At 42.6% G+C, this 23,353-nt stretch overlaps 1 protein-coding gene across 5 annotated transcripts in view; it reads right to left on the reverse strand.

Moving 5' to 3' along the window:
- hectd2 (HECT domain containing 2) overlaps nt 1-22,643 on the reverse strand; it is a 39,485-nt gene extending 16,842 nt beyond the window's left edge. For 4 of the 5 annotated variants that reach the window (XR_005894869.1, XR_005894870.1, XM_041049396.1 and 1 more), the window contains exons 1-14: nt 22,122-22,643; nt 17,392-17,533; nt 13,200-13,338; nt 12,911-13,013; nt 12,604-12,693; nt 12,077-12,141; nt 11,675-11,720; nt 10,111-10,220; nt 6,366-6,514; nt 6,139-6,262; nt 4,681-4,777; nt 4,263-4,370; nt 3,428-3,560; nt 180-268 (exon numbers count right to left, since the gene is read on the reverse strand). Coding sequence is in view for 3 of the 5 variants with exons in the window: in XM_041049396.1 (XP_040905330.1) it covers nt 180-268; nt 3,428-3,560; nt 4,263-4,370; nt 4,681-4,777; nt 6,139-6,262; nt 6,366-6,514; nt 10,111-10,220; nt 11,675-11,720; nt 12,077-12,141; nt 12,604-12,693; nt 12,911-13,013; nt 13,200-13,338; nt 17,392-17,533; nt 22,122-22,208 (1,482 nt within the window). In the remaining 2 variants the exon portion in view is untranslated. Of the gene's footprint in view, nt 1-179; nt 269-3,427; nt 3,561-4,262; nt 4,371-4,680; nt 4,778-6,138; nt 6,263-6,365; nt 6,515-10,110; nt 10,221-11,674; nt 11,721-12,076; nt 12,142-12,603; nt 12,694-12,910; nt 13,014-13,199; nt 13,339-17,391; nt 17,534-17,851; nt 17,981-22,121 lie in introns of those variants that run through there. The other variant, XM_041049398.1, reaches the window with a different exon arrangement.
- Nucleotides 22,644-23,353: the final 710 nt, after the last annotated feature.

A 23,353-nucleotide genomic window follows, 5' to 3' on the forward strand; every position in this document is an offset into this window, starting at 1 on the left:
CAAAATCAAACTGAAGCCACAGACTCTGAAAACTAACTTCAAACTTTGACCAACAAACACGAGCAACTTAAAGATCAGAATCCAAAGAATCCTTTAAAACATGAATTACCTTTAACAGATGTAAACAGTGTGTGCACACGCTGATGTTTGTTGTTGTTGTTGTTTTTAATAAAGGATACAGTCCCAACCAACTGGAACTCAGAATAGTTGTCACACTTCCAACTGCTGAACCAATGGCAGCGCGAGTCCTTCATGTAGGTGAACATCCCTGAAAATTAAACCAAAATGTTACTCAGAATTCAACTAAAGGAAAGATAAAGGATGAAGGAAGGAGGGGAGGAAGGACGGAGGCAAGGATGAAAGGAAGGAAGATGAAGGTGAGGAGGAAACAAAATGAAGATGGGTGAAAAGAGGAAAGACAGAAGTAGCAAACTGTAAAACGTAAAAATGTAAAAAAGGGACCAGAACATTAGAGTGAAGAAAAGAGGATGTCAGGAGGATGAAAACATTGAAGGATGGAAAGACAGAGCAAATATGAAGAGCAGAGAAAGCAGAAAAGAACAAATGAAAAAAAGGGCAAAATGAAAGAAGGAACAAAGAAAAGAAAGAAAAGTGAAATAAATAAAGGAAGAAGGATGGAATTTCCAAAGTTATATATTCAATAAACATTCAATTAAATAGAGAAGCGAATAAAATCATTATTGTCAGTCACATCACACATTATTCCATTTTACTATGACTGGTCAGTTTTTTATAAAGTGCTGTGTCACTGCCGCTTCACTTTTAATGACATCGCTCCTTCACAGTTTTCTCTCTACATCACCTGTCAACACCTCGTCAACATTCACAGTGTGTTAAAACGTGCCAGTGATTTAAAATAAATAAATAAATAAGTTTAAGTAGAATAAACTGGACAGAACCTGAAGCTGCAGCTTTTCCAGCTCTGACTGAGAGAAACAGCAGCAGTCTGTTCTGAGCGGAGACACATCTGGACCGCTCACATCTCCGAACACCAGAAACTGACACCGCTCCATGCATAAAAGAGCCTGTGTGTGTGTGTGTGTGCACCTGCCTGTGTGCAGCTGAGTATGTATGTCTGTGTGTGTGTGTGTGTGTGTGTGTGTGTGTGTGTGAGGCAGACTCGGGGCTTTCCCTGTGCTGCTAATGAGGGGAACACAGATTTCGTTGAGTGTGTTGCTTTGGGCTGACGTCCCCTGGAACCAAAAACACAGACGACCGCGGAAAGATGGAAGGAGGATGGAAAGAACAACTTGACCAGAGAGACAGAGAGACAGAGAGACAGAGAGACAGAGAGAGAGAGAGAGAGAGAGAGAGAGAGGGAGGAGGCAGATGCACAGACAGACCTTTGCTTGGTTCCCATTCAAGCATTTTTTATGCAAATTCCAATGTACTGAACTAAAAAGCTGAACTCAAACAGCAAATTTCTGTATCAATACTGTAAAAAGGTTTTTACCCCACATGAATGTTTCTTGTGGTCAAAGGAAATAATGGAGCAACAGCGATGGAAACACACTTGCTGAACAAAAAAAAGGAGAAAGTTCAGCTTGAGAAATGTTTTATTCACATTTAGTAAATGTGAAAACAAGTCAATTCACTTTGGATTGGGAATAAAATCGTTTCTACTCAGTGTGAGTCCTCTCCACTGCTTCTTAGCAGTGAGCTAAATTTACTGGGGCCTCAGACCGTTGCTCAACTGATTTCTTTGAGTTGATCAATCAAATATGAAAAACAACAGCTAAGACTGCAAACATCTGTAAACATCTGCAAAGAGCCACCAATTTCAAAGTGGTGAACAGAAGACACACTGGTTATATAAGCCACTGGAATGTGTGACTAGCATGTTAAATCAGGACGCTGGGTTACAACATAAGATTAAAGGATCAAGCTCGTTATATTATTCTTCTGATTCCCGTAAAAAGATCCAAACCAGCGAAGAATGAATCCAACTGTCAACAACCGTGTGTGTGTGTGTGTGTGTGTGTAAGCCTGAAACATCCGATTCCTCTGAGCTTCACTGTTTCCAAAATCCATTAAAACACATGAGTGACGCCCCCACGCACACGCACACGCACACGCACACACACACGCACACGCACACGCACACACACACACACACACACACACACACACACACACACACACACACACACGCACACACACCTGCTGCAACAAAGATTCACTGGAGAACTAAGTTTGGATTAATCGAGACATGGACGCGTTTTTGGTTCTGTTTTTTTCGTGGGATACTGGTGAGAATAAGATACCGGTAACTGTAGAGCAGCAGCGGTGTTGTGCTGAGTCATGTTTAGGTGTAACCACAGCTGGACAACCAGCACATCGCGGCTTTCAGCGGTGACACAGAGTAAAGGGGAGAATGTACTGAGGAACCTGCTCCTGCAGCGTGATCCACTTTCCCATCTGTGAGCTGCAAGTTCAACAAGATCCAAACGATCTTTGGAGCTGAAAGGAGGTGAGCTCGTCACACACAGTAACGCATTACACGATTTCTTGGAAATAACAGCTGTCTGGAACATACCGAACATCTGGATCGATAAAGAAGAAGAGCAGGAGCGGTTTGAGAACTTTCACTGGATGTTGTGACGCATTTTCTTCACCGTGAAACTTAATGTGGATCCACTGCACCGTGCCGCTGTTGGACACTGTCTGAGCTGCTTCTGCATTAAACTGTGGTGGAGGTGTGGTGGTGGTGGGGGCTGTGAGTTCAGTTACGCCCCCACAATAAGATTTCAGTCACTTTTCAAGAATACCGGGAGAGTTTCTACTCAAAGCATCGAATCTTTAAAAGAAAAAAAACAAAGAGAAAGAAAGACACAAGGGGACAAGAGGACAGCATTACAGTGACCCAGAGACAATGAGGCACAGAGATAATCTGAGTCCAGCAGACGGTAACGACAGCAGAATAAAGCTGAAGAGAATCAGAGTGAGAGAAGAAGACAGTCATTATGAGAACTGCTCTGACTGAATGAGTTTCCAGCCGTGGAGCTGCAGTTTCACTGACCTTAAAACTCAGAGTTTGTCCACTGAGACCTCAGTCCAATAAAAAAAACTGATTTTCATCCAATAAAAATCGGATTTTCTTTCCGTTTGTTTTCAGAAAAATATGGCTTCACTTTTCATTGACTTTGCATCAAACAGGATTTACTCTCCAGATTCTTAGCGTTATCTGCTGTCCATCTCTCTCTGAGGACATGTTGGACGAGCTCCGCTTTTCCATTTTCTTTATTCACACTTGACCGAGGCTGATTCATGGACACGGTTCACGGTTCAGTGAAAATGACACCGGAGGTTATGCGGTACCAGACTTCTGAGCTGCACTGTAGATGTGCTGATGGCTCAGGCTTATCGCCCCGCGCTTTGACTTCTGGGAACTGAAAGTGCGTCTCACCGTAGTCTGTGTGGAAGATCTGTCGGACCAGCAGCAGGAACCACTCCTTCGTCAGGCCGCCCATGTCCAGCCCCGCCTCCCCGACAAACGTCACCCGCAGCTTTTTCTTCAGGTCGCACCGTTTCCTCGTCAGCTACAGGAGGAGCAGGGGGACGGTATTTTTACTCTCTAATATAATTCATAAGGAATGTTGTAACATAATTAGCACAACTGTTTCCATAACACTCAGAGATAAGTATGAAAGTGTTGGTTATTCCTCTGCAGACCAAATATCTACGGACAGAACCGAGTGGACAATCATTCATTTGGGCTGAACCTCACTTCCTATTTAACATCACTTAGACCATAGAGATTTTAGGGTTCCGATCAGATTTACAGTTAGGTTAGGTTCAGGGTTAGACGACGTGCTTGAGGTTGACACATGAATGTGGAACATTAAAGGCGTACTTGCTAATCCTCATGAGAGGCTCTGTATTTTCACCGCCCTCTCCCAGTGTCCCCACACCACAAATTTGCCTGTTTTTCTCTGATTACAAAACACATTTCCAAAAAATTGATTTTTCGCTTGTCATCACACCCTCACACGGCCTTAAACATTCCAGTTTCCACCCAACACATCTGTCTGCTTCTGTCTGTGAGGTCACTTCCTCCATTTTCATTATCTTTGCTCAGACGGACACAGAGACACAAAACTTGATGGAAAAAGTAATGAAGAGGAAAACTTACTCTTCTTCTACAGTGTTCATTACTTTCTGATATAAAGAGACGTTGTTATTGATGATGATATGATGAACACAGAGCAGATGAAGTGAGAAGGTCGTGTTCGTGCACTGACCTCATCCAGTGAGTCGCTGAGGAGCTGTGCTCGTCGAACTTTAATGTTGAGGAACAGAAGGTTCATGTCCACTCTCTGCCTGCGAGACACTTTACTGACCAGGCTTTGCTGTAAAACACACAGACAAGCACACACACACACACACACACACACACACACACACACACACACACACACACACACACACACACACACACACACACACACACACACACACACACAAAGCATTTGTTCCTCTGTCTTTGTGAGGACATTTTGTCTGGTCCTCAATTCTTCAAAGAGTAAAGGCTGGAATTAGACTTTGGTTAAGGCTGAGGAAAAGGCTAAGGAATGCATTATGTCAGTGTGAGTGTCCTTACAACTGTGTGTGTGTGTGTGTGTGTGTGTGTGTGTGTGTGTGTGTGCGTGTGTGCCTCACCCTGGCCTGACTGATCATCTGTTGCTCCGAGTCTTTCTGGATGATGGCTTTCTTCACCACCGTTGACAGGATGAAGGGAAACTGACAGAAAGAAAATCTGAGAGATGACAAGAGGAAAATGAAAAGTTAATAACCCTAAAAACTTATTTTTTTAAATCCGTTTCTTTAAATCTTACCATTTAAAGTCAGCAGAACAAAAGACTTCATTCCTGAACAGCTCTCCAGAGTTTTTGAAATGATACACTTTGACCAAATGAGCAGGTTCTGAAATCAACACCCTCCAAGCCCAAAATGAGCAGAATCCCCCTCCACAGCAGCCAGGAGGCTGAAGACTCTGGATCCAGCTCCTTTATCAGACGTTAACGAGCTGTGACGCAGCGTGAAACAGACTTCACGGCTTCTGAGAGTGTTTCCACAGCTCTGGATAAACTGCAGCTGTGGGGACGTTAGCTCGTCTCTGCTCAGGAGGAGACACTCAGCCTGACTTCCAGGAATCTTCAGAACTAACTCTGTTCGCTCTCGGTTTGTGGGCGTAGCTGAGTCCAGCTAATGTGTTGTAACATCTGTTAGCATTCCTGCTTCTTATTAGCAGGCAAGACCAAAGACACTGTCTGCGAGAGACACTGGTCATGTCTCCTCCACTCTTCTATCATTTATTATCACTTCATCAATAGTTACAACAAACCAGCTTGTTCTGACTGTTCAGAGCTGAAGTGATTAGCTGATTCATTCTTAGTCGACCGAACCAAAAAGTAAAATCTAAAATGTTGTCGACCAAAACAAAAACTCTGGAAAACTGAAGCAAGCTATGAAAAGATATTTTGCCCATTAGAAATATTTCCACCCATTTTCTGAGATGCTTTTCCATCAGTCTGGGAAATGATTGTAAAAAATGCCATGATGAGAACTGAGGGTTATTTTTTATGTATTTTTGAACTTGGTGTTTGGAAAGTTTTTACCCTGCTGATTGTTGTAAAAGATCTCGGAGAGTTACTGAAAGTTACTTCTGACGATCACTGACTGAACGTGTCCTACAGAAAAGCACTCGTCACGTTATGGACACAGTCTTGAACATTTTTTTTAAAAAAGAAGCAGAATTTTTGCATCTCAGTGTCTCGTGGTTTGTTGTGATGATTTAACCAGGACAGATTCATGTCCATCTCAGAGCCGAAATGCTCCAACTTTCAGCAGGAGAAATAAACTCTGGACACCTGATACAACCCCACCCACTCCGCTGCTCTACTAAGAAAACTGGATTTTGAGTCTATGGATTCTTGTGTTATTCAAAACTTGTCTTCGTTCATGGTTAATTGTCCTGAAACTAGTTGAAGCTTAATTTTCTTCACAAGTGGAAAAACAGGGAAACGAGCCAGTGAACCAGCAGAGGTCCTGTTTGTACGTATCACACAAAGCAACAATGTGACAGTGGACAGAGAAAGAGATGGACAGTTATCTGACCTATTTGAGTTGCCATAGTTCTGCCAGGTCCTGTACTCCTCCATGAAGTCTATGTGCTCAAGGGTGATGTTGTAGAAGTCAGTGAAAGGCATGATGGGAGGAGAGGAGACGCTGTTGGCTGCATCTGAGGAAACAAAGAAAGAAATTCAAATAAAATAATTTATAACAGTTGTGTTATTGTACAAAGTTGTTGAGGTGATGTGTGTGTCTGTGAGAGAGACACTGACTGAACAGGCTGAGCACTTTGGTAGCAGAGGGAATCCACCAGGAGCACTTAGCCAGAGGAGGAAGTTCATCTGGTTCTGCAGGAAACAGACGGGTGGAGATGAACTGCAGGAGGCGCTCCACCAGCTGCCTGAAACGCCTTGCTGACAGCCTGATGTGCGCACACACACACACACACACACACACACACACACACACACACACACACACACACACAAAGTTAATATCAGTTCACATCAGCAGCTCAGCAGAGTGAAATCTGCACATACGCTGAAATATACATATCCACAAAAATAGACTCTTACACTCGGAGGAAAAGCAGCAGTGCTGGACGCAGAAATGCTCTGAGCAGAACTAAACGCAGCTTGTAATTTGAAGCAGCTCACTTGTAAATCATCACCACAAACAGCATGAATTCCTCAGGTTTTCTAATTCGGGCTAAAGAGGGACGTTCGGAAGCTGGCTCACACTTGTACTCGCAGGCTGTGTGTCAGGTTTTAAAAGCTGGAAGATCTGATAAAACCGTCCTGAAGCGGATAATGTTTTTGAAAATACACTGTAGGAAAAACATGATAAATTAAGATGGAGACGCAGCTGCAGAGCTACAATCTGACTGGACACCACATAAATATGTACTCACTAGCTTCGCTCCCTGGCCGCACAGATCAACTCTGTCGACCTAGTGAGCTTTTGCTGTTGCTTCCAAACACAAAAAAGTCTGAGTCTGAGGTTTGTACTGAATAAAGAATAAAAAAAACATGTGAGTGTCATCAAATGTCAGAGCTGTGTGTGGTATTTGCATAGAGGAAGTGAGTCAGAACAAAGTACGAATTTCCAGCCAGAGATGGAAAATCTTCAAATTTATGTTCCCACCTCAGTCACCTGCTAACCCTGCAGCAAGGATGAGACCAGACCCAGTCCACCTACACAACCAAGTTATTTACCAAGCTCCAGATCACAGATTTCTCTGACAGATTTACAGTATGTTCAGCCTACAACAGCCTCTGTCCAGTTTGAAAGAGGAAAAACAGTGGATGACAACAAAACAACAATAACGACAACAAACGGTAACAGCCCATTGCGCAAAGACACGTCCAAACGACGTCTTTTCGACATCGTAGCACACTGTCCCAATTCATTTTCCTATAGCTTCATTTGATTGTCTCAGCAGCAGGTGACAACTGGAAAAGCATACAAATGTGTAATGCATTTCCAGTTTAAACTTGCTGCTGAGCCAACAAAGCTACGGGGAAATAAACTGGTACAGGAAACAGGTCCTCCATTTTTTTAGAAACACATGGGACTACAGTTATACACAGAGGTTTACAATAAATCACAATTCAAGCCCCACTCATTTATTTCCATTTTTATTTTTGTTAATCACTGGCACAAACATGTAATAAAGCTTTTGACTTCTGTTGAATTTCCTGCCAAACAGTAAAAACAAGGAACATGAATATTTGCTTGTGGACATTACTTCAGTGTTCATCAGTTGAAGCAAACATGCTTTACTTTTGATTGCCTGCCAAAACTAAATGAAAGTGACAGCAGGTAACAGAAAAATAAAAATAAATAAATATAAAAATAAAAAAATAAATTACACAGCCCACCTGCTTGGATCTGTATCACAACAAATATACAACAATAGAAATTTAAAACAATATTAAAGTGCTAAACAATGTGTTTTGAGGTCAAATCCAACCAGAACCAATTATACTGAATACAGAAAAGAAGACAATGTACAAAAGCTGTGACAACATTCGCCACAATGGATAATCAGCCCTGAGTGACTGCTGTGTATCCTCCACTTCTTTGCTTCATCCTTATAAAGTCCTCTGTGACTGTGTCATCAAGTTTCATGAATCCATCTGCACGAGTAGAAAAAGACAAATTATTAGAAATATGCAAAGAGTCTGCAGTCACACTGCACTGCTCTCACCACGCGTACCCTTACGCACAAATACGGTGACTACATAAATACACAAATACATTAAACTACAGGACATTACGCAAAACGTAATGCGGCTAGCAAACAAACTCCACTAAACAATGCTAACAACACAAACAGAACACTTTGAAAGCCACACACACACACACACACACACACACACACACACACACACACACACACACACACACACACACACACACACACAGTGCTTACAGACTGTATGTTCCCTGGCTGAAACGCGTGCAACCACATTAACCAACTTCACGAGCCCATCTCTGTGTTACTGACCGAACTTATTGATTGAAGCAACGGAGCGGAGCGGCAAAGATGCGAACTGGAATATTAACAGAAAGAGCGCTCACTCTGTCACCGTTTCCAAAAGTAGAGAACACTCACTCTGATACAACTTCCACGAACCAAAGGAAAATACACATTTTACATTTTTATACTTTTTAACACGTTTAACTTATGAACTTTAAAAATTATTTTTAACCTTTAAAGACATCACACGTACACCAAGTCCCCATATTTGTAAGCAAAACTATGTTGCCTGAGCTTCCACTACCAATACTGGATTAATACATCTACATCACCACCTGCCTATATCTTCGTGGCTCGCTAGCATGTAAAAAGCATGTTCTCTGCCATGAGGGAGCCGCTAGATATAAAGTTCGCAGCTTGTTCTTTTCGCTAGCTTAGCGAATTTAGCTTAGGCTAGCTACCAGCCTAGCACTGGTTACTGAGCAGTGACTTAGCGACAGAACAATGCTTGTTCACATTAAAGCTTCAGCTAACGTGAATATTTTTAGGCACCGTCGTTTTCAAAAGTAATTCCATTTTGACTATGTTGTTGTTGTTTAGCTAACGTTAGCTGATGGGATGACATGCAATGCCAATAGTAGCCACAGCAGGTTTAGGTAGTTTAAAACAACAAAGCTAGAACAGCTAACACTATAAATACATAAATGAACATAAAATGAACAAACATGACCAACTTACTTTCAACTTAGTGGAAAACGTTGGTTTTTGATGTACGCTGAACGGAGCCGAGCGGCCACTTGCTTCCACAGAGATGAAATCAGACGGAGAGACGGTTGATGAAATTTGAAAACTCGCGCCAAAAGCTTGGCGTGTTGCCTCGGCCAATCAGAGTGCCGTTTACTAGTTGGCTTATGACGACGTGCTGCCTCAGCCAATCAGAGTGGCATTGACTGGTTGGACTCATAAGAGTTATAAAATCAAGGCTCGTATTTACCATGAAATTATTTTCTGAAGCCTAATTTCCAACAAGTTGCATTTCTAAATAAATAAACGAATAAAAAACATAAACAAATAATAAATAAATAAATAATTACTAACAAACAATGTTTAATCACAAATAATCCATATGCGTATTCATTAATCATGTTGATAACAACAACGTTGATATTTGTCATAAAAAAAAAATACATTCATTAATAATGTCAATTTCCTGCACCTGTCTTAGACGTCCATGTGACGTCCAAAAAAAGTTAGCTAGTCCGACGTTTACATGTTGAACTGCATATTGATGTCCAAGTGGGGTCGTGGTTAGACGTCCAAATATCGGACCTAGTTTGCACGTCGTGTAAATGTCCAGAACTGGTCATGGACCGACAGACGCAATACAGACATGACCTGCACGTTCCTTCAGACGTCTAATGTTTAGTTCTGTGACATTTTAAAGGACAAAACTATCAAAAAAACAGAGAAAGAAAACTGATGAAACTGAACAGAGAAATGATTGATGGACAGATCACACGCACACTCAGACTTACTTTTTGAGCCAGTGAACCAGGAAGTGGTGGTCGGCCTCCGACAAAGCTGCAATCTGCCTCAGCAGGTGAGCGTAGATCACATAAGTGCTGGTGCTCGAATACTGTGGGTTCTGTAACACACACAGCAGAGTAAGTTCTGTTGTCACATATTCTGATCCACCTCCTGAACTGGGAAACATGCAGCTGATGTCTCTGAGACACAAAAGTTTGGATCTTGCTTTGGTACTTTTTTCCTGTTTTGGTCCATCACTTGTATCAGTAACATTTCACTCACCAAGTTAACACATCTGATCCAGAAAACAAATGTCAGACTTGCTTGATTAATAAATGAGTTTTAGAATCTGTAGTAAGTTTAACGAAGGCCATCCAGCCGTCATATTATTAAGTAGTCAACCTGGTTAACAGCTAGAGTTAAACTGAAGGACGTTTTTTCCTTCAAGTGAAGAGACACAACTTTGGTCCATTCGGATGAGAAGTGCGGTGAGACGTGTGGAGCCTGGCTGACTGAAGCTTTAAACTGTTGTTATTCTTCTGCTTCTTCTCAAAAACATGACTCACTTCGACTTTGGGAACACGAGGTTCTGTCTGTTCGACTGATGTTTGGATACAATAAAAAATAACAACAAATGACATAATAAGTGAGATAATCCCACAGAGCCCGTCCATCCCTCCATCCCTTCATCCCTCCATTCAGCCTGCACAGGGCTTCAACACAGTGAGAGAGAGAGAGAGATGGGCTGAACGTGCAGAGCCTATAAAGGACGGGGAGTCGTCATCAGACAGGAAACCAGCCGTCCTCAACTCCAACATGACCTCACCCAGTCCCAGCCTGTGCGTGTGTGTGTGTGTGTGTGTGTGTGTGTGCGTGCGTGTGTGTGGTTGTGTTCTTCTGAGGGCTCCTCAAAAGGCAAATGGGACAAAATCAGGCATTTGTGTGTGTGTGTGTGCTGATGGAGCATGGAACCACAGTGGAACTACTGTAGATTCCTGCCTTTATCTGATGCTAATTCTCAAAACCATATATGGAAATCAGACGGGAGAGAATGAGGGAGGGAGACACAGAGGGGGAGACAAAGGGGGAGACAGAGGGATATCAAAAACAGGATCAAAGAAGGATCAAGGATCAACAGAAAAAGACAGAAACTAAAGGAAGAAATGAGAGAAAGACGGAGGGAGGTACGTGGGAAAGATTACTGAGAAAAGAAAAGAGAGAGAATAAATTCTCTTATTACTGTAAAAACCAGGAAAATCTGTTAATATTGTCAAAATGTAAATGTCCTGAGCTGACCTGCAGGATCAAGATCAGGATCAGCTCTACAAAGCCTGATCTATGTGTGACCCCTGAGGTCCTGTGCTTATTGTAACCCTGTGGATTCAGCAGCTGATACACACACACACACACAATATGGAGATTAGTGAACCTCACAGCAGCACATAAACAGACAGAGACATTATAGGACACTACAAGATATACACTAATAAGCATGCACCATGTCCATTATTTTACATATAACAGGACACCGAGCCAAGGACTGTCTTCAATATGTCTGTCTTCCAGTCTCACCTGAACGAGAATGAAATAAGCTCGCAGGTCGTCTTTTGTCCGAGGCCTGAAAACAAAGTGGACAAAAACCCAAACCTGTCAGGCAAGTCAGACTTTCACTGCAACACAACACACACACACACACAGCTGAGTTTGACTGGCTCTGTCTCTGTGCAGGGCTTAAAAGACCAAGGAGACACAGACGTCTAACGCTAAGACAGCAAGTTCATTTCCTCAGACACTGGAGTTTCTCTTTAAGACGTTCAGTTTTAAGTTTTAAGTTTGAACTGTTTGAACTGTTTGGACATCACATTCATGCTAAAAAGAAACGAAAGTAAGAAATTTTATTTAGAAAAAAAAAGCAAAACCAAAATGTGGAGCACATAATTTAGAAGAGCAGATGAGTAACAGAGGTCACCTCACCCTTTCCACTCCCTCAGCAGGCTGTTGATGATCCCTTTCAACACTGACTTCTGGATGTCCTGAGGCTAAACACACACACCAAACATTTTCAGTGGCTGAATCAACAAGCCTGAATGTCAGAGACCCACAGGGAGAAATGAAAACACTGGCCACCATATTTATCTAATCTTTATTTCACCTCGACAGTCAAGTGTTTACACGGACAGCCTGAAGCCTTTCAAGTGTGGAGAGATCACAGGCTGCCTCCACTGAACTGATGAGTCCAGGGAAAATGTATTTCAGCTCATCCAGTCAGTATGTTAAGTTTTATAGAGGCAACAAACTCAGTTACAGACTGGATGTCATGATAAAACACATCCTTTGCTGCTTTGTGCTGGTGGCTCAAATCTCCGGTCTGAAATGTGCCATTAAGGCATCAAACAACGTGAGATTTCCAAATGCTCGACCGATGTAGAGGAAATTTGATGGTGAGATATTAGCACCTTGTTTATGTGCGTGTGTGTGTGTGTGTTTGGAGCTGTGCTTACTGTGCTGAGCAGTGCGTCGTAAACAGCGTTGACAAACTTGGCGTTGACTCCTGAGTCGTCTATGGTGTTAAACGATCCATTCGCCTCTCGCTGGGAAACGAGGGAGGGGAGAAAACGAGGAAAAGAAAGGGAAGGAGAGAGCATGAGAAAAAAGGAGGAGAACAGCCGAGAAAAAAATGCTTTCCCGTCGTAAAACAGTTATGACATCTGGTGAAATTTTAACAGCACCTAAAACAGTTTTCTCACAACAGGCTTTATGCTGAGAGCCAGGATCTGCACTGTGAGTGTGTGTGTTTATGCATTGTACCTTGAAGGCAGCATTGATTTCTATGAAGGAGTCGAAGGTGGTCAGGTAAAACTCTCGGACCTCCCTCCAGTCCCCTGATTGGACGGCACGCTCCATGTCCTCCCTGGCAACACAAACACACACACACAATGTCTGAAACACAAACCAGGCCCGGCTCATAATGTAGTGTTTGTTTTAATTTCTCTGGAGCAGCAAGAGTGAGGTGGGTTTGGTTTTCTGGACCTTTCGGTTGAAAGGCTGATAAGAGCTTTAATGGTTTTGGGTCCCAGTTCAGGGACCAGAGACTCACTGGAACTCTTTGGTGGTCTTGGTTCGCAGAGGGATGACGGGGTCGGAGGGGAACGGAGCTTTGACCTCTGGAGGCAGAGTGTCGATGGAGAGGCGCTGCTTCTGGCGAACATCGCTACAGATCGGAGGCAGCTCTCTCCCTGGAACACAAAGACAATAAACCCATCAGCCCAGTTTCCTGTGAGTCAGAGATTTGATTTTCATTTCAGCTCCGGTGACGAAAGTGAGAAATGTTCGAGCCCCAACAATCAAAATGCTGAACAACCAGATCTGTTCTTAACAGTTTACACACGAACTGTAAAAAGATAATTATTTAAAACCTTTTTTTAAATAAATGTTTGAAATAAATGTGGATATCACTGTGATATCGCTCCTGTGTGACAGCTCGCTGAGCTGCAGCAGCTCTCACACAGACAGTAATTACACGGAGCTCAGAGCTGGATCTGGATGTTAATCAGAATCAGGATAAAAATCCTGAAGTCTGACTTTTTTTTTTTTACCTTCTAAATCAGTCTGCTGACTGCGATTAGTAGCTGTGTATTTAGTGATTCTGTCAGTGACAACACGTTTCCCACTCACCACATTCATGAAGGATTAAAAAACAATTTACAAATCAACCAAACTATCAAAGAAGTCAGCACTTTGATAGGAGCATCAAACTGCTGCTGACTGCCAATAACAGATGTGTCGCTCAGGAGAGATTTAAATGGCAGATGGAGCCTGAGAGACTGAGAAAGAGATGCCACTGATGGTGTTGCTTCCACACGCACACACACACACACACACGCACACACACACACATGCACACACACACACGCACACACACACACACACACACACACACACACACACACACACACACAGAGTTCAGAAACACACACATGCACGTTCTCTCATCCTCCCACACGTTTGACCATCTATCTGTTCTGTTTATATTTAGCTTCCTATTGTATTTGTCTCCACAGTAACAACAGTCACCAGCAGGCCTGCCCAGGTGCATTGTGGGTGCTCATTCTGTTAGGCGTGGACTGACTGTACGAGCTGAAGATAAAAGCGACACAAATACAGAGGCAGGCAGGTGGATAAACGGCACGGCGATCAGGTGGTACATCACAGGAATCCAAACATGACTCGTGACGTGGCACCAGAGCAAAGGTTCATCCTCTGAGGAACAGGAACACTGTTTTGACACTGTGGTATATAAGTAACAGGATTAAACAGGGTTTTGTATTTATTGTTATGTTTTGTATTAAAATGTCAAATATTTTAGTTTAATTTGTTACTGATGATTTTATTGTTCAACTTTTAAAACATTTCCATTTATCAGTCTTGCCTTGATGATCTGATTTCTGAGGAAGTAATTGAAATGTTTCTCTGACAGTGGCGCTGCAGGAGAGTCAAAGTTCAAAATCATCCTCTGAGGACCATGAATATGCTGCATGTTTCATAGCAACCAGGATAATGATGAAATGTATTAATTAGCTGTTTAGCTGATTGAAGCATATTGAAAATTGACGTTGCCACAGACAAAAAGGGAAGAAAAGGAGGACGGTCCCAACTCTCATCCTTCATCCTTCCATCTTTGCACCTTTGCCCTCCCTGCTCCTACTCCACTGCTTCCTAATTACCCCTGCTTTGTCAGCTTTCACGTCACCAGATTTAGTCCTGACAGCAACAAGCCCTGGTCGTCATGACACCCTTTAATCAGAGGAGTCATCTTCAAAACCTCTGAGGACAACGTCCTCCTCCTCTTCTTTCTCTCATCAAAGTTCACTTCAACAGAGCCTTTGATGTCTTCTGACGAGGGGCGAGCTTTTCTTACTCAAGAGTCATCATCTAGCGCTGTCCATTAATTCATGCTATTGTTCCTGCTGAGGTTTAATGAATGGAACATTCCACAAACATCAGGCTGAAGACGAACTGTGAACGGTCACCCAGCACCACAAAAACAGACGAGTCCGTCAGATAAAACTCAGCCACACTCACACACTGGCCCACACGTACTGAACCACACAATGTGTGCGGTGTCCAGCACGTTTGGCTCATACACAACTCTCCCTCATTGGTCGAAGAGCAGCATGTGCACATGTGTATCTGTAAAATGCGACGGTACCTGGAAACATAACCTGGATGAGAACAAACACCTTAAATGTGAGTGTAGACGAGCAGGTAGAACTGAGTTAACAACAAATGATTGATTTTACTTTCACTTTTTCATTTTAATGATCTATTGCATTTTTATGTGCTCTTTCAATTAACTGTCACAAATTTTGTGTCATGAACATATATCTCGATATATCGATTAAACACACCTCAAATGTTCAATTATTTTCTCTGAGCAGTGAGGAAGTGGGAAACAAAGCAAAACCTTTTAGGACGCAGACAGTAAACAGGCACGATACAACTAATTGTGCTATTTCCTTCCTGGTATCCCGTCATTATCTCCTGCTGCAGTGCCCCTGTGTTCCAGCTGAGATCAATAAAGTTCGGAATCGGACTTTCGTGCCAGTGTTGCCAGAAAAGGTGTGAGTGTTTTCTGATCCTGAGACGAAACTCAGACAGATTTCTGCTCAGCACACAAAACCATATCTGACAATATTAAAAGGAAATACAAACCTCCTGTAATACTTCACAGGTGAAATAGCAAATTGTGGTGATTACCCAGCAGGCCGGATGCCTGTAACGGGCCCGAGGAATGCTACACTATCTTATGTGTGTGTGTGTGTTGAGTGTTTTTACTTTCATATGGTTTTCATTTGGGGCGGAGGTTTGCATAATTATTCTGGCATCAGTAGCCGCGGTGACAAAGCGGGCTGGTGAGCGCCGCGCTGGGTCTGCGTTCTCACGGCAGTCCGGAATAACCTCGCCTTTAACAGGAAGCAGCATTCCCTTTAATGTCAAAACGCTCACAACAAATAAACAACATCACGTCCATCAAGAACCCCGTGACGCAGTCGCCATCCTGATTTGTCTTTTCTCATCCGTTTTCTCTGAGACATTTTCAGAGCGGATGATTTTGATTTCACTCAATTTCCTTCTCTAATGCTTTGCTGTCTGAGATCAGTGAAACTAAATCCAATAAAACGCAAGTGAACTCTAATTTTTTGAGTTATTTCCTCCACGAACCATACTGAGCCGGGAGAGCATCCAACCACCTTTCATCAGAAAATCTGAAACTCCTGATCACTGATCACAAATGAAGAAAAGAGCGTTAAACTGTGAGTCCAGCGTGATCTGAACGGCCCCGTAAAAATGCCTGCAACCGTCTAATTAGAAGTGTGATCCGATGATTTTCTGCACACGGTGAGATTTTTAAAACGCAGAGTCATCAGCTGGAACACGAACATGAACAGCTTTTCCCTTCTCTCCTGAAAACCTTCCATTTTGGAGTTTGAAGAGTTTGAAGTTTGCTGCTCCAACATTACAGCTCACAGCTCAACATAAACAGAGTCCGAGCACATAGATCAGGCGCACTGTAAACAGAGGAAGTAACACATCATTACATCCTAGACGAGACGGAGACCACGGTGTCTCTGAGAGAACAAAGACAGTCGGACAGTGAACACACCACGCTCACATTCAGACTGCTGATCCACAAGACCAAAAGCTAAAGAAGAAGAAAACTGATGAAAACCTGAAGTGACTTTTTTTCCCTGTAACCATCACAGCTCCATTTTAATTCCTAAAAATGGTTTTGGGAAAAATAAAATGCAGATTTTTTTTTTGAAGGCGAGAGACGGAACCAAAATTCAGTTTCTGTTTCATTCACTGCCACGTTAATCCGTGTGAACAGTGTCTCAGAAAGCCCCAAAATCCAGGGTTTCTATGTGCACGTGATAATAACCTCACATCCAAACATCAAATTCATCCAGTCATCAAATAATCTAACTCTGAACAGGAATAAAATTCTGCCATTAAGGTTTGATCCAAGACTTTTCTTCAGCTGTGTTCAGCTCTTTGTTCCTGGATAAACCAGAATTATTTCAAACCTTCTTTTTTTTTTTTAAAGAAGTAAAGAAGTTTGGAGTGAATTACGTCTGTGCTGTGAGGGGTGAAGTGTCTCTTGGAGCAGTTCTGGTTTACAAAAGATATTTTAAAATCTGATTTTCACCAGGACTTCACTATTTTATTGTTAGATATTTTTTTTTCACAAAATTAACAAGACAAACACAAAATACTGGACATGAACTCACCGTGTCTGAGCCCCGGGTTGCTGCTCAGGGTGCCCGTCATGCTGCCAGCCAGGCCCCGCCCCCCGGCGTCCCTCCTCTGGCTCAGCGTGGAGATGAAGGTGCCCAGAGATGGAAACGGCTGCTTGGCTCCTCGCCCCAAACCCTGGCACAGGAAGATGAAGTTTTACTTATCTGCCAAAAACATCTCTGACATATGATGTAAGCTAATAATACCAATTATACTGATGCATTAAAACCTGCTGATGAAGTAAAAGTTCTACAGTAACTGAAGCAACAGGTAAAACTCAAATACATTTTCAGAAACTTCAGCTGAAACTTTTTTAACAGACAAAAAGAGGAAACAGCAAAGAATGAAAAACATTCATTCATTCAGCACCGATGCTGATGTGTGAATTTATTTACACGTTACTGAGATTCAGTAAAGTGACTCTCTGCCTTCTCAGATGCTGAGGCTTCTCACCACAGCAGGAACTTCTGAACATCAGTCCAGACTTTCAGCTGCACGAACAGTGACACTGCGGCCGTAACTGATCTGACCTAACACGTTTACTCAACGTTCTCTGTGATTCATCAGCTTCTGCTCCTTCAGGTCTCTGCTCCGCAAAAGAGTGTGAGCAGAGGGAGACGTGAAGAGGAGAGGAAGGAGGGAATTAGAGGAGGAGGGAGGAGAAAACGGAAATTACAGGACGAAGAGAAGGAGAGAGGGAAGGTGAGGAAAGAAAGAGGATATGAGGGTGAAACAAAACCACAAAAAACAAGAAAAGGAATAGAATTAGGAGAGAAAATAAAGGAAAAGAGCAACGATGAGAAAGAGATTTGACAGGAAAGAGAAAATGAAGAGAGAGAGAGTCAGGAGGAAGAGGAGGGATGAGAAGTGGAGGAAGAGGAGAGATCAACAGATGCACAGCAGCCGCTCCTGACAGCAAACAAACACACACACACCCACACACACACACACCCACACCCACACACACACACACACACACACACACACACACACACACACACACACACCAGCAGTGATGTATTCAGGGGAACAGAACAGAAGGAGCAGGAAGACGGTTAATCTGCCGTTCAAAATGAATCCGTTTCCAAAGAAAGAAGACCCCGAGGAAAAATCTGAACAAAATCTTAGTCTTGGCACCGGCCCACACACACACACACACACACACACACACACACACACACACACACACACACACACACACACACTTTTCTACTGTTTCCATGTGATTATATCATTTTCTCTCTTGTGCAAAGCAGAGGCAGAAAAACAAAGGGAAGTTTGTCTCAGGCAGTTAGTGACAGGTCACACACACACACACACACACACACACACACACGTGCACGTTCATAGTGTCTGCCTGCACAGAGGCTCCACCTCGCTGTAAGAACTTTAATGAAATACAACAGGTTCTTCATCCATATCACATCAAACGAACTGTGATCATACTGACTGAACTGCACACACACACAGAGTGAATGCATGAATATAAATACAGGTTTCAGAAACCGCATCAACTGACCTCATTCATAAAACAGCCTCAGTCCACAGAAGAACTGAGGCAGGTTCTCCAAGATGCTGGAACAGCCTACCTGACAAGTACCTGAAAAGCTGTGTGCAGGTGCGCTGAGGACAGCTGGTGATGTTTTACAGACAGAGGGGGGGTCACAGCAGATCTGGGCTAAGCTCGTCCTTCTCCTGTTACTCTGGTTTCTGACCAAACACCCACCAAAGTAGTGATGCTCTCATCAGCTTCAGCTGCACTCTGTGCTTAGTGCTGATTAGCATATGTTAGCATGCTAACATGCTAAACTAAAACGTGCCAAAGACACTTGCTAAACAGCCACGTGTTGCTGTGCTGATGCTAGCATTTAGCTCAAAGCAGAGCCTCACACAGCTGCTAACGCTCCTGCATCATTCTTACACCTACTGTATAAGTGATGCCTGTATAATTACACTCTTTTCTCAGCGAAGCCGCAGCTGCCACATCGCTCTCTTCTCTCTCCTCACTCTTTCATTATCAACGTCACAGCCCCCGCCCACACCGGCTGATTGACAGGTGACCTCTGGGAAACGTGGAGCAGAGACACCACGGTGATAGCTATGTCCAAATCTGTAATAATCTGATCTTTATTGAAGAAGAAAAAAAAAGTTGTTTTCCTTGATGAAGCTACGTCCTGGTTCCCATCAACAGTTTCAGCTGCAGCTTTTATCTCAGTGAGTCTTGTGATGTCAGTTCTGTCCAACTCTGCTCAGTCATTAAGTCTGAGAGGAAATTCTGTCATCCAGAGAGAAACCACACCAAGAACAGCTCAACATCTGACACACACACACGCACACACACACACACTGCTCTGCCATCCTCTGTCTCAGTTGTTAATCTCTAATCAGATCCTGTAGATTATTGTGAGACTGTGTGTGTCTGTACCCGCTGTGGCTGATGAGTTTTCCTTTGTCAACTTTCTCAGGATTTTACTGTCAAATATCCAAAATGTTTCTGCTTTATATTATATTCTAACGTGGCTGAAGTTCGTATCCTGAGTGGCTGTTGATGAATCATCAGTCAGACAGACCGACCTGCAGCTCATGAGTGAGTCTGTGAAAACATGGCGACCAGGTATTTACTCAGACCAGCAATCTGTCGAGAACGAACTGAATCTGTGTTAAACCCACAGCCATTAACCCTCATCGAGTCAGTGTCTGCACATTTGGTCGGGTTCTGGCACCAGAGGACCAGATGTGAGCCGACGCTTGCTCATATGTAGCTGCCAGATTTGACTTTAAATCAGCTCCAGCTAGCAGCGCTCAGACCAGCTTTGGGCCAGAGAAAGCTCACGGAGGCAGGTCTGAGCTGATTACAGCACTCTCCACCAGCACCTGTCCACCTTCTCCACGGATTTAAAGAATCAACGACAAAGAGCACTGAAGCTGAGACACCTGAATGTATCAGCTCCCTGTTTCATAAGTCAAAGGCACAAATCAAAGCTTCTAACTCAAAACAAATTTAAGACAATGACTGTGATCAGTTTTTTTTTCATCCTCAAAGTTGCTTGTTTTGTCGGACTAACGGCTGAAAACTCAAAGATGTTCAATGAACAGCGACATAAAACAGAAAAAAGCAGAAAATCTCATGTTTGCCATTTTTCCCTGGTAAATTACTTGATAAATTAACTTTCTGTCGAGGAAATTTCGTTAGAGATTTTTGGAAACCCAGACGCTGCCCCCAGAACCAGCAGCTGTCTTCAATTCCTCTGCAGCACAGTGACGGTCCACGATCTCTAAAACCTTTTCTATCAAACCCTCTGAGCCTGAATTTCCTCAGATCTCACAGAGCTTGAGGGGCCTGAACACTTGTGAGGAGACTCAGAGAGTCGGACTGAAGCCCCAGAGAACCGAGCTGCAGAGAGAGAGAGAGAGAGAGCATGCAGCCACTTTATGGCATTTCCAGACACAACCAGAGTCAGTCTGAGCAATGACAGACTGTTTATTGGTCAGAACCATCTGATCTGCACATTCCTGCCTCCTGACACAATGGAGATGACATCAACCAACAGCCTACAAACCCGAAAAGTCTGCTCTGAAGTGACACTGAGAACCAAAGCAGAAACACACCAGCACAAAGTCCAGCAGTCCGACACTCAGCTCCCTGCTCTGCACTTAAAAACACGGCGATTACGTCATCGGACACTGTTGGAGAGCTGATGTCAGGAGTCATTATGTAAGACGGGCATCGTTTTTTCCAAACGACAAGGAAACAAGACTTTTTTAGTCTGCTGTCACTTTACTGTTCATGTTGGCTGAGGTGATCGTTTCTTATTCAGGCTTCACATCGTTACGTTGCATTTCATGTATTTGGTATCATATGTTCGTGTGTGTGTGTGTGTGTGTGTGTGTGTGTGTGTGTGTGTGTGTGTGTGTGTGTGTGTTCACTCAGCTACAAAACAAACAGTAAAGTTATCAGCAGAATCTGCTGAGTATCATGTTATTAAAAGATGATCTGTGACCAAGTGAGGAGCTGGAACAAATCTGCATGAAGATGAGACGCACATGCAGCTGTAGCTATGAATATTCACTGTGTCGTATTCTGTAATATTTTCTATTTCTTTTCTTATATATTTAATTTTGCATAAAAGCAAAACTGTGAAATAAATTTAATAAAATAGAAAAAAGACTTTAGATGCAGAAACTAACATTTCTAAGACAAAACAGGAAAAATAAAAAAATAAAAAAGGCTTCATTAAGTATCACTCAGTCTTTAACAGTATGACCACTGGTGTCACACGAGGCTAATTAATATTGACCAATCATGTATGATTGGTAGTGTAGTGTTATTCATGTGGTATTGATGATATTGCTTTTGTTTTTATTGTATTTTTTATTAGTCATGTTTTCTAAAATCTATTTTTTAATAATGATTGTGGTTATTACACAATCTAATGTTTTATTGTTGTTTCTGCTCTTTTTAAACTTTCACTTTTGCATGATTAATGTTAACAAGATTCATGTTGTGTTGCACTATGTTGCTGTATTTACCAACATTTAGAATAATATTGTTATTGTATAACTTTAAGTACAAATGCTGCAGTTTATATTGTAATAAAACAGAAGCTGCTCATTGAATGATGCCGCATCTACACAGTTAATGTGACATAAAATTATTAATGCACAACAAAAGGAGAAAATAATGTGAAAATGACTTTTCAAAGAAAAAGATTCGTTTTCTTACAGCTGGAGCGGAGCTGTTGTAAATTGGTGGAAGCTTCTCTCTTTCCCTCTCAACTCCTGACAGCGCAGAATGTTCTCCATCCATCATCTCGGCGTAGAAGAGCGGAAAAAAGTTGTTTTTTTCCCCTGGAAAGGCTCAGTCCTCTTCAGCCTCTGTGTTTCTGATCCTCAGAGGGCTGCACATGTTTTAACCAGAGCCAGCTCTGACCCCAGGTTGCCCGTCTGCCTGCTCGCTCCGATCCCTTATTTCACATAAATCAGGGAGATTCACATCCTAGAAGAAACGGAGTGAAATCTACCTTCGTCGGACAGGTGGGTTCTGCTTTACGCGCACAGCCTGACGCGCAAACGTCTCCAAAAGCTGCGCGTAAAGTTTCCGGCGGACACTTTAACGAGCCTGAAGCTGTGATCGTTTTAAAAGAGTTTTTAAAACACGTTCAGAGTCCGTTTCTACCCGCTTCTTCTTCTTCTCCTCTCTCTGTCCCTCTCTGCGTCGTCTGTCGGGGAGGCAGCACAGCTGCGGGCCGGCGCCATGTTTGGAGGAGGAGGAGGAGGCGCCTGGAGAGCAGAGGCGGGAGGCGGCAGCGTCTCTCTCTCTCTCTCTCTCTCACACACACACACACACACACACACACACACACACACACACACACACACACACACACACACACACGGAGGGACAGAGAGAGAAGGGGAGAGAGAATAACAGGAAACGGGAGTTTTGGATTCAAAATAAAAGGGTAAAGTGGGAGTCAAGAAAGAGAAAGGCCAATAAAAAACTCTCACAGTTTAAGGAGAAGAATAAAACTTAAATTAATAATTAAACTCATTATTATTAAAGACAGACACTCAGAATTAGAATCAATGCCACGAATTACAAAAAGGAATTAATTTAAAAAAGGAATTAAAATAACTATACAAAAATTTACTTTTAAAAGTTAAAATACATCAGAATTTTTGACCTAATATCTTATAATAGAGATTTCAAATCTCTTACAAAGTCTCAGAATCTGGTGTTTTATTCTTGTGATTCCTAAATTTCTTTCGCCAGAAAATGAAATACATTTTCTGAATAGGTGAATAATAAAAATCAGTATATATTACTGAGTTTTACTGATCCCTTTTCTCTGATTCATTCATTTGTGACTGTTCTGAATTTAAACTTTTCCTGGCCTCAGTTCAGTCTGTGCAGTCTCTCTCAGTGGGACTTTTGTTGTGACACTTGTAAAAGGA

Source organism: Toxotes jaculatrix, chromosome 11 (genome assembly GCF_017976425.1).
Source record: "Toxotes jaculatrix isolate fToxJac2 chromosome 11, fToxJac2.pri, whole genome shotgun sequence".
Lineage (NCBI taxonomy): Eukaryota > Metazoa > Chordata > Actinopteri > Toxotidae > Toxotes > Toxotes jaculatrix.